This window comes from Thunnus thynnus, chromosome 3 (genome assembly GCF_963924715.1).
Source record: "Thunnus thynnus chromosome 3, fThuThy2.1, whole genome shotgun sequence".
Taxonomy (NCBI): Eukaryota; Metazoa; Chordata; class Actinopteri; order Scombriformes; family Scombridae; genus Thunnus; species Thunnus thynnus.
In genome coordinates, this window is record NC_089519.1 from 17813819 (window position 1) to 17826333 (window position 12515).

The following is a 12515-nucleotide window of genomic DNA, read 5'->3' on the forward strand; positions in this document are numbered from 1 at the left end:
ATGGGATTTATGAGGATATTTCACAAGAAGTGTACTCTAAAATCCTCCTCTCAAACTGCTCCTGGTGATGTCACTCCCTCAGTGCTGTGAAACATTCCACAATACACACTCACAGGAGGAGCATCAAAAGACTTTAAAAGTCAAACTCTAATATCTCAAAAACAGTTTGACATAGAAAAAACATGTAAATTCAAGATTTGTAAGTCAAAGTCTGGTGACTCATTTAACGTTCAAATGAAGTTTGTATCTAAAACTATGTGGAAGCAGTTTTAGAGTTTTCAGTTTACTAATTGAAATTCAAGTGAATGGGCCCAAAACTTGCATCATTTTGATAACACAGGTGTGAGCAAGACAGGCATGTCTCACCCTGCAGAAAATTCTCATCCTGTCAATCAAACTTTCAAAATAAAAGCACACTATACTTGTAAGAATGTCCCTCATTTTTAAAAAGCAAAATGATCTGATCCCGACGGGCCACACTGCGAGGTCCTGACCAATGCTGCTTGCAGCTTTAATTACACTTGTTATTCTAGTAACTTTAAGCTTATTACTCAATATACGACTCAGCTTAAAAACGAACTGAAGAAATTGTCACAAGCAAGCAGCCAGACCTCCTGCACACTCATTCACTAGTCACACAATATCAACAGGTGACTGAACAACCACTCAATTTAAAACTGGGTCAGTTCTAAATGAATGAGTGAGTCCAGACAGCTCACAGTAACTTCAACAAGCAAAGTACCTACAGCACATTATATGATCTCTGCTGCATTCTTGTTAAGGAGATAAATTCACACAACAACCACAGAGACATTTAACAATCAGAGATGAAATTAGCAACCAAAGAGACAGAAAGAGAGAAGCTGTATCTGACTCACATTAGTCTATCTGATGTCTTCTTTTTTCTATCATGGAGATGAAGAATCCATGTCATAACGTCCATTTGTGGCTGTTGGTCATCTTGTTAGTTAGTTAACAGAACTTTATGGCTGCTGGTTAACCAGTCTGATATCATTAGCAACAATGACAAACAAGCTAACTCTCCTGGTTGTTTCTCCGGTTGCTTCTCTCTCCAGCCGCTCCCCGGTGGCGTCCTGCTGCTGCTGCGCCACACAGTCCAAATCCATTCTCCGGTTAGCTTAACAACAGTCCTTAACAGTACTTCATGGATGTATAAAGACTCCTTGCTACAACTGCTGCTACAACAAGCTAACTGTTGCATTGGCTAACGCAAGAGCTATCTACTGCTCGTTATCTACTGCTGCTACTCTGCTTTACAGTGGAGAGAATTGAAGATGAAATCTGGAAACTATCATTGGACCAACGCAATGTCAATATTGCATTCTGGTTGTTGATTGGTTAGGGAGGACGTCCTCCCTTGGAGCGTCATTTTACATGTCTTGGCCAATCATAGATTAGCATGAAAAAAATGTACATTAAATTGATGGAAGAGATCCTGCCCTGAGGAGGACAGCAGGCACCCATCCTCCTCTACCCTCCACTCCTCCCCACTCTCCCCCACTACCCTCCATCACCACTTCACACACACTGCTCTTTCTCCTCCTACCCTGCAGGTGTCGTTGTTGAAATTTCAATGATGGATTGTTTCCAAAGAAGAGATTTTTTTTTTTTATAAATGATACTGAGATTTGGTAATGGTTTATTTCAGTCAAATATTCTTTTTAATATTTTGATCTCTCTCTTGTCTCTCAAAAATAGAGAAGGAGCAACATCCTCTGCCTCTATGGATCAGCCTCCACTGATATACATACTGTGCAATGGCAGTTTAATTTTGTCTGTCTTTAATAATCTTTTTTGCTTGTCCTCTGTTCATCCTAACCACAGGTGTCCAGTGATTGCTCCTCCCTCTTTGTTGACGGCAGCGAATCAGGTTTGGGCAGCACCTGTGTAGTGGTGGAGTTTCTACTTGGCGCACTCAGTGGCTCTGTGTGTCTGGAGGTGTGGGCTCCCTCAGTGCCCCTGCGTGTCTCCTTGGCAGACCCTGTTCTTAATGCCATTGATGGCTGGAACCACTTCACAGAGAAAGGGTATGAGACAGCTTCGATTCCCTACACTTTGTTTATATGAGTTTCTCTATATAAAGAGGTTCACCCCAGACATGATTATATGAAAGGGTTTAAGGGTTACATTTATGGGTTAATTTGACAGTATGTTTCTTATTTAAGACAGAAATGACCTGAAAGTCCCTGTTAGCCCCAGTGATTCCTTAATGTGTTTAATTCAATATGTTTTCAAGGCTGCCATGTTTGTTTTCTTTCATGTAAAGGCCGTGAAACCTTACCAACCAATGTCAAGCACTTTTTGGCCAAAAGAAGGAAACTGTATATCTGCATATACTGTATCTCAGAATAATCCCCTGTTTTGTGCCTTTTCACCAAAAAGACTATAAATAAAAAGCTACTTCAAATGAATTTAAGGTTACATCCATGATGCCAATCAATCTAGACCACAGTATTAGCTAATGTTGGAACAATGTGAATGTCCATTGGAGAGTTCTGAATTAATCCCCTTGTCATCACAGTTCTCATTTCTTAGAGACCCCAGTCTGCAAATATAGTTTAGCGAGTGGTTATAAGGTCCAAAAATGGTTAATGGCTACATTTATATAGCATTTTTGTCCAAAGCCGATGATGCTACTTACTCATACACACTCACCGCAGCAAGTTAGGAGCAATTTGTGGTTATCATCATCATTGTATCATCAGTTCATTATCACATGGTATAATTGAACCCTGAACCTTGTGATTACAGATGACCTGCTCTACCTCTTGAACCACAGCCACCACCCCTATAAGTAGACTAGTCAATCCACAAGTGGTTTATATAGATGTGCAGACATATTGGGGTGGCTGTGGCTCAGGAGGGAGACCGGGTCGTCCACTAATCGGAAGATCGGTGGTTCGATTCCCGGCTCCTCCAGTCCACATGCCGATGTGGCAAGATACTTAGCCCCAAATTGCTCCTGCTTCCTCTGATGGGTTGTGACCTTGCATGGTAGCCCCTGTATGAATGTGATTTGTAGTGTAAAACTGCTTTGAGTGGTTGGAAGACTAGAAAGGCGTTATACAAGTACAGTCCATTTACCATATGCACAAGTTGGATTTGACCAAGACGCATGTAAAGGCTATTGAGGCCGAGAGCTTTAACTATACTCAGAAATCCAAGGTTACTTTTGGAACTTTTGCTACATTCATAGATAAGACTGGTACTGCAGAGTTGTTCATTTGCACTTTGTTTAGTCCTTGATTCCTCCCGTGTGTCCATTTTCCTCAGGTGTGTGCCAGTGTATCAGCGCTCCTCAGTCCAGGTTCTGACTCAATTCACAGCTCAGGACTCCCAGAGCAGAACTACACAACTCCTGGGCTCATCCGATTGGTTTGTGGATGTGACAGAGCTGGTCCGTAACTGGCTGAGAGTAGAGGACCCTCGGGTAGCTTCCCTTGGCACCCAAAACAACCTGATTGGTTTACAGCCTGGAAAGACATCTCTCCATGTAGGTGGTGATTATAGATCAAATCAGCTCAACATCTTAACCTTCTGAGTATTATCATCATCAACATCATCTCTCTCAGGTTGTCTCTGAGCAATGGGATGGTGTTTTGGGCAGCTGTGACATCACTGTGACCTCTGACACTGTTACCCCTGGCGACCTGTCTGTGCAGGTGGTCAGCGGCCTTGGCATGTCAGTCAAGACCAGCCCTGCCCACCCCTCTGTCATCACAACAACAGTGACAGCCTACAACATCCTATTCAACCATCACCAGGTGAGAGACAGGTGATTTATGATATCCCTCATGAGCAAGTGGATAGGAAATATTTTAGTGCAGACACTAAAAATTTCCAAAGAAAGCCATTCCTCAAATATTAGCATTGAGTTGTGGCCAGCACAATGCAGGTTGCTGGTAAAGGCTGGCTATAAAGGTGGTTAAAGTAACATTCACTACATTGGCTAACATGGTTAACTAAGCATAATGTATTGTTGTACTGTACATTTTCACAACATTTTTTCCATCAGTTCAACAATAGAGTCGTGTCATACCCACCACTCTGCTGCTCTCAGTTACCATCTTTTGCAACACTAGCAGTATGGTTATAGGAATGGCATTGTCGGTTGGTCAGGCCATCACTTTGCTCCAGACCAAGTGGCAACAACCACGGCTTGAAATTGAAGCCAATGTGGAAGTTCCTTAAGTTCCTCCTTTCCTTTTTAAAACTGTGCTTTTACTTTGTATTCAAGTATTTTTTGGACCAGTAATCTACTTTTAACTTTGCTACATTTGCCATTTATTCCTTCATTACAACTAGTCTGTTATCTACTTACATTAACCGAAATGAGCTGTCTTCAGAGCTGTGCACACGTGGTTACACAGGAGAGCTTTAACCAGTCTCCAGTGCGGTACAGACATGCACTTGTGCCAGATATTAATGAGCAGGGCAAATGCAAAATTTGAGAAAATCAGGAAAATACCTTTTCAGTTCAAGGTTTGGTTGTTCTACTAATGTAACTCAAGTCCAGTAACTGCACACTATGCCACTGGTGGCTGTGTTGGAAAGCAGCCTGCATCACCCTTTCACAAGCCAGCAGAAATACCTTCAATTTCCATTAATGGCATATTAAAAGCGTATTTAGTTGATGCAGAACAAATGTTAGCTACACACTGTATAAACATCTAAGTCAGATGATCACTGGAGTGATTCTGATATATAAACAGAATCCTCTCATTGCACAGAGCATGGCATTCTTTTTTATGGAAATGAGCTTATTTCTTTTCTCTAATTTGCATTGGTTGCTATTTGTTTTACAGTGATGCCCGCTGGTGAATTCAGTAAATGGAATGTCGCCGGTGATCATGGCTTTCACTCAGTAGGCCACCAGTTGTTATTTATTCAGGAGATTTTTGAGAAGCATAGGAAGAGAGCAAATATGGGTGAATAGTCACAGGTCGCCCTAGTTCATTCAACAATGGGCTGCTCCCGTGTTATTGCCACAATAATTATTTACATTATAAAGATTATGTTCATAGATGCTTTAGGAATGATCATATTGTATTAGGTACCTGTGCTATTGGAAAAGGCAAATCATATGCAGCACCCTTCATATCAAAGAAAGTGCTTTGATTGGCTACATGTCCTTATCTAGATAACAACAGATAGGCTACAGGCTACAAAAATAGACTACGCAGCTAGCTAGTATGATATTTTAAAGTGATCTTATCAATACTTTCATGTAGATAAAAAAAAATAAGCAAAATAATTGTCTTAAACAGAAATAGCTAAATCAGAAATAATCAACATGCAAAAGCAAAGTGCATTCCCTAGAAATAACCATGTCGCACAGTGGCTATTTCTAACCTGATGCGCAGCGTATGTAACACTTATTATTCCAAAAAGAGACTTAAGACTGGACTCAGACTCCTGATCAAAGACTTGAGACTTGGCTTGGACTCTAACTCAAAGACTTGAAACTTCATGTGGACTTGTATAAATGACTTGTGAAGATCTCTGGCCCACACACACTAAACAATATTAAAACACAAAGTAACTTGTACTTTGTGGTGATACGATTCAATTTTTATTTATATAGCACCAAATCACAACAAAAGTCATCTCAGGGCACTTTTCACATAGAGCAGGTCTAGACCGTACTCTTTAATTTACAGAGACCTAGCAATTCCCCCATGAGCAAGCATTTGGCGACAGTGATAAGGAAAAACTCCCCTTTAAGGGGAAATAACCTCAACCATCTGCCTTGACCGGTTGGGTTTCATATTGCTTTTTGTGGAACGTTGAACTGCAGCGCTAATTCAGCTAGCTTTGTTGTTACATGTTAGCCTGTTTTCCTCCGTGATCCTTTCTGGTATGTGTGTGTTGCTGCTGTAAATTATGTAAATGTATTTGATAGACATGCCATGAAGGTAACAAAACACATGTGAAAAAGAAATGGTCAAACTGCAGGAATTCCTTTGCTTTGCAACATTGTGTGACTGATTGGCACCCAGCAGCTAACTTGCTCAGACAATAAAGCTGTAGTAGCCCACTACAGTATGTAAAGTGTGTGTAAAGTCAAGCCGGGGCTAGTCCATTCTGGTCCACAGATAACACTTAGCAATACTGTAATACTAGTATTAGTGATGCTGCTGCAGCTCTGTTGCAGTTCCACTATGAATATGAATACTGTCAACAGCCCTCGGTCTCTCCTGTTGCAGTCATATAATCTCACATTGTATCACAGCCCGAAAGTCACACTCAGGTCCGGAGTGGAGCATGGGGAGCTGCAGCTCATTTGCATAGACACAGAAACAGCCCATCCAGAACAGGACAGAAACAGAGGGGTATAGAAGCATGCTAGAATGCATAATCTCAGCTGTATTTTCAGCAAAAAACTTAAAAGACATGTTTTGGGGACCTCAGAGACTTATATTAACTTGTTGAAAAGGAGTATAATAAGTCACCTTTAATGTTGCTTGATACCTGCCATGTTAGTTAGCGTGCAGTGCTCAGTGTTCCCAGTAAGCTATCGTTAGCTTCGGTCTGAGGTAGCGGGGTGTGTTTCCAGAGTGTGAAAGGCAACACACAGCACTCCTTGTTTGGAGGGTCCTGGCTCCAAACAGGAAAGATGGCGTTGACTGTAAGCAGCTCCAATGCAAATCAACAGATGACATCACACATTGCTACGTCCATCTTTACATACAGTCTATGTTCCAGACTGAAATAACTCAACAAATATTAGATGCATTGCTAGGAAATGTGGTACAGACATCTGTGGTCCCCATGGTTCATATAGCACCATTTAAGTTTTTGATTCCAGTGAAATATCTTGGTATCTCAGGGCTCTACAGTGCAAGTATTTCACTCATATTTTCCCCTAAAAACCTGCTGCCAATTGTTTAAAAACTAGTAGGCCTATTTAAACCTGCAGTGCGGAACTTTTACATATAAATGAACATCCGTGACATTCAAGTCCTTGCCAAGCAAGTTCACACATTTCTGATTAAGCCTATCACCGCCAGATAAATCTCTCTGTATTTCACAGTATAAAAAGATTTTAAATCTGGTGTCAGGTTTGACATTCCTGTGCTGGCCGGATGAATGCATACTGGGTGTGCTTTATGGATAGAGCATGTGCACTAGAAACTTCCGCTGGCCTAGCAGCTAACTTCCGGTTAGCTCTCTGCTAACTTGAATGGGGATAAAATAATTTAATTATGCAGCTCTTCTGGGGGAAGGCTGTGGCTCAGGAGGTAGAGCAGGTCGCCCACTAATTGGAAGATTGGCAGTTCGATTCACGGCTCCTCCAGTCCATATGTCAATGTGTCCTTGGGCAAGATACTTAACCCCAAATTGCTCTTGATGGCTGTGCCATCAGTGTGTGAATGTATGTGAATGATTAGATTTCCTCTGATGGGCAGGAAATCCATTGCATGGTAACCCCTGTACCCATTCATCGTATGAATGTTGTGAATGGGTGAATGTGATTCGTAGTGTAGAAGCACTCTGAGTGGTTAGAAAACGAGAAAGGCGCTATACAAGTACAGTCCATTTACCATTTACCATTCTAGACTTTACAAATGTTATCAGACTGAATGGATCAAATTCTGATAGTGAAACAAGTCATTTCGTGTTAGCTGTGTGACACTCAAAAGTATTTATCCTCTGTTTCACAGCCACAACTGTAGCGATGGAGTAGGCTACGGCAGAGCCTACGACGTATACAGGTCAACAGCAGGGATAGACGCTAATATTTTTAAGCACTGGTCCCATGGGCCACTAAGCCCCTAAATTTGGTGGCAAAAGTACATTTTTGGTGGCCGAAATATAAACTTATGTAAAAACAATAAAGAAAAGGCAATTTAATGCAACTTAACACAACCTTCCTTAACTGTGACACATGAATATACCATATAAATAAAAGAGTTTGACAAAGAAATAGTTTTGAAGAACAACATCTTTATTTATATATTTATTTATATTTATATTTTAAAGCCATATTTAACAGGTGAACACTGGCTGCAAGTTGAATTACTTGAATGAGCCTCTGATGAGTAGATCAAATCCACCTGAGTGTCATCTGAATGCATGCTTCAATGGAAGGGGTACAACTCAAGGAAATCTGACCTTTTGTACAAAGGAGTTAAGTTGATCAATGCCACAAATTTGCATAAATTTGATTGCCGACCTAGGAATAGTGCAGAATCTTAAATATATCTTCTTTATTTTACGTCATAACTTCTTGTGTTTCCGAAGTTTCTGAATCCTCAAACTTTCTGATTATTTCAAGGTTTGCATAAAAATATTATTTATTTTTATTTATGATTTTTATTGAATGGGACAGTGTGCAGTTTGAAACATTAAAGATGCACTGCACCAGAGTTAGCTTAAAGCTAATTTGCATCTGTAGTCCCTGACAAAAAACATACAACAGCACAACAACAAACAGTAAAAAGCAAAAAAAATAAATAAATACACCCAAATAAAATTTGCTAAGTTGTACTTTATGGTTTTAACCGTTTTTTAACATGTTTCTTGAAGTTCAAATTTGGATCCAGTGTCACACTAAGATATTTAAAATCAAATTTAAAGTAAATTTTTTCACCTTTGATGAAAATATCAGCATTAGGAGGTTGTACCATAGTTTTAGAGAAAAACACACCTTTTGTCTTGTTTACATTTAGACTCAGACATGATGTCAATGTGTGTCAATGTGTGACCCTTTCCAATGCTATTGCTATTGTTCGCTTAGCAGCAGCTAACTCAGCTGTAGTTCTACATCATGACACTGTTGAGGGAGATCATTAATATATAGGCTAAATAATAGGGGCCCTAACACTGACCCTTGTGGAAAACCCATTGTGCACTTCATGTTACTGGACAGTGTGTCACCAACTTTAACACATTGTATCCTATTGGATAAATAACATTAAATCTTTCCCTCACAGAGTTGATTATTTGAGTAAAAGTATCACAGCCATAGTCCAGATGATCAGAGGACAGTACATCATCCCAGTTCAAGTTGTTAATTTCATTGGTAAATTCTTCTTGCTTAGCTCTGAGTATGCATTGAAGGATCATTGTCTTAGTTGCTGTGGTCTTAAATCTACTTTTAGTCAATTTTCTCGCACATAGGATTAGCTTATGATCTGATAAGCCAGTGATTAAATTATAACTTTTAGTTATTCTTTCTGGTTTGTTAGTAAATATCAGATCGATTTGTGTACTGGAGCATTTTGCAATCCTAGTTGGGCCTTTTACTAGTTGTTCTAGTTGGAATTTCTCTGTGATCATTTTTAATTTTTTCCTCTTAGTTTTATCCTCCCAGTTCACATTAAAATCACCCATAAGTAATAACTCTTTGTTGAGATTGCACTCTTTCAAGACCTCTGTGAGTTGATCATAGAAAGTGTCATCTGCAGAGGGGGACCTATAGACACCTATGATGTTAAAAGACATTTGTTGGGATAACAATATTTTCATCCCAACATATTCTAACGTGTTACCCGCATTATAAACCACACGATCACATTTGATGTTGTCTCTCACATAAAAAAGCACCCCTCCTCCTCTTCCATCAGGTCTGTCTCTTCTGAAACATTGGTATCCGGGTACTGTGAACACACTTGCAGGAGTTGTTTGTTTCAACCATGTTTCAGTCAGACAGAGAAAATCCAGATTTGAGTCAGACACAAGATGAGTTAGCTGATTGCTCTTTGCAGTAATGCTTCTGATGTTAAAAAGTCCACCGAATAGCCCCTTTGGTTTCAGCTTCAGGTCCCATAAGACTTTTGCACGATTGACAGTTTGGAAGGTTTAGAATAACCTCTGCCTCCTCACTGCAGGGTTTCAACACGCAGCAGGTTTTGTGAGAGAAACACTGTACCTATCAAGATTTCCACAGCCCAGTAGTGAAAAGTTATTCATGGAGCCATCATGCCTGGTGTTAACAAAGTTTAGTCTGTTAAGGAAGAAGCCCGGCTCAGAAAGTTGCTGCTCATTCTTCACTGGCACCAGAGGAGTCCCAGACACACTCAGGCACAAATCAGCATTGAGGTTCTGCAGCACTCCAGGTGTCACTGGTCCAGGATTTAGCTGAACATCTCCGGAAAGCAGGATCAGCATGAAGAGGAGACCTGCTATTCTCCGAAATGGGGTGGCAGATGACCAGTCCACTGGATCGGTGATTCACTCTGGTACCTGGGCTCGTCTGTGCCGCAGGACAGAGGAATAGATTGCAAAATATCCCAGTAAGTTATGTTAAAAACTCACTGTAGGAGCATCAACTGGCCATGAGCCCCTCAGCACCGGCCCGGTGTACCTGGAACCTCCTCTCGACCTCAGTGGGGAGAAAAGGCCGCCATCCGGGCGGTTAGGAACCCCAGAAGATCCATGTGGCCAGGACCGTTTCCTTCGATGTTGAGATGGATGTACAGATGGTCTTACTTGATGTTTAATCTGATGTTTATGTTTGAAAACCTGGACTGGCCTGGTAGCAGAGTCGGCAGGGGGGTGAGCTGACCATCTCCCCATCCCGTTGAGTGACCCCCAGTCATATGCCATTGCTTCTTGAGTCCAGGATGCATAGAGAGGTTCCAGCATGCGTGGATTACATTTACCAGCAAGGATCCTTCAAGTTTTCCTCGTTTTAAAAAAAACAACAAAAAAAAACAAACGAAAAACAAAACTCTTCTGTTTCTTTCTTCTGTTTCTGCTTCTTTAGTTCTGTGTCTCCTTTGGAATATTGGTAACAGGTAGCAGTTAGCAGTTGACAGCTAGCTAGTTGTTTTGATTTGAAATATATATCCAAAGATGATGTTTTCTCTTCTGTTCTTGCTGATCAATGCTATTCTTCTTTCTGAAGATTTTTTAGTGTTAATTTGCAAAATGTTCCACTTTTTTGGGTCCAAGTTTGAGATGTAATCAGGAGCTCACTCCCAGTGCAGCCACTCCTCCGGAATGTTAGATCTTAGAGATTAGAGATTTTAGAGATTTTCAATGTGATCTCAGACTTTTGGAGCTCACTGTATATTATTGGTTTTATAAGGATATAATGTTAAATGATAATTGATCATAAGATCATGCAGATGAGCTTCCGCTGATAACATTTTACTTTTTAGACTAAGACTTGCAGCTTTTGTATGATGAAATCTCTGACAGTGCTACAGCGCCACCAGTAGGGGGACCGAGGTGCCAACTTTTCCTGCTCTATCTGCCTACAAGCCCTTACGGAGGGCACACATTACCTGGCTACAAATATGGATGTATAATAAGAGCTGGATAGGGTGCCGTCCATGGATGTATAATAAGAGCTGGATAGGGCGCCACCGCTCAGCATTGCAGCCAGTTCAGCATTGCATCAGGCTGCCCTCAGTGTATTTAAATTTGAGTCTGTTTGCCAAAGACCTGAGCACACCCACTCACAGCAGAAACAGCAGCATTGTTGACAATGGGCTAAAGACAGTAAGACACAGTAATGACTTAGTGTGAAAGATAAACTGCAGAGATGTTGGCCCATTTCTGAGTTAATAAACTGTGTTACTTGAACATTTTTCACTGTGTTCCTAAATTTCTTTGTGTGCTCCTATGTTTTTCATTTTGGAGCACATGTACTCCTTGGGGGAAAAAGCTAGTGTGGGCCCTGTATATCTACATGATGGATTGGCAAAGAATTGGTGCAGGTGTTCAAGTTTCCCCACAGGTTGAACTGTAAACTTTTGGGATCTCCTTACATTCCCTCCGAAGCCATTGCCTGGTCAAAAATCGTGTTTGTTCGGGCTCTGAAGGGCAGTGAAGTACTCTTTGCATTAGTTAAATGGCATCAGCTGTTTCATTCATGTTTCACTATGAGTGGCCCATTCATCAGCCGTTTGGCTACCAGCTAACTCATGAATAGCTGAATAGTCAAATTCATGCAGGTGGCCATTTATTACTTGACACTTCTCACTATTATTATGTTTGCTGCCACAGCTCCCTCCACCACCCCAACCTCCTCCTTATGTACTGTTTTTTTATATTGTTCATTTAACTAAGATTTCACTAAGGCTCCACTCTTTTCCTTCAAATGTAACTGTCTCAAATGTCTCTTATGAATTTGACATGACATTTCCATGAGCCTCAGCTGTACTCTAAGAGCTTAGAAGCAAATATTAGCATACTCACATGCTGTTGAGTATTATACCTGTTAGTATGCTCACATTTAACTCACTGTGCCTCATCAAAGCATCACAGAGCTGCTAGCGTTGCAGTAGACTCTAAGTCTTGTTACAGAAATACAGAAATTCCATTCACTTCATTCGTTTAATGTTAAGGTTTCAGTATGCTTCAAACTAAATTTGCTCTCTTTTTTCATTCATCACACATCTATTTTTGTCACTTCTCATGCATACAACCACATGCAACACCAGGAATGCGAGGAGAGACTGTCCAGTATGTTTCAAGCATACTGACACCTTTAAGCTATGGTCAATACAACTCAACAGTCCATGCAGATGTTTCCCATGAAA

The 12515-nt window shown here is 40.7% G+C and overlaps 1 protein-coding gene across 1 annotated transcript in view; it reads left to right on the forward strand.

Moving 5' to 3' along the window:
- Positions 1-12515, forward strand: part of tmem132a (transmembrane protein 132A) — a 29380-nt gene that overhangs the window by 12790 nt on the left and 4075 nt on the right. Inside the window, exons 10-12 of the mRNA XM_067578182.1 lie at positions 1846-2048; positions 3295-3514; positions 3594-3785. Coding sequence (XP_067434283.1) covers positions 1846-2048; positions 3295-3514; positions 3594-3785 — 615 coding nt within the window. The remainder of the gene's footprint in view (positions 1-1845; positions 2049-3294; positions 3515-3593; positions 3786-12515) is intronic.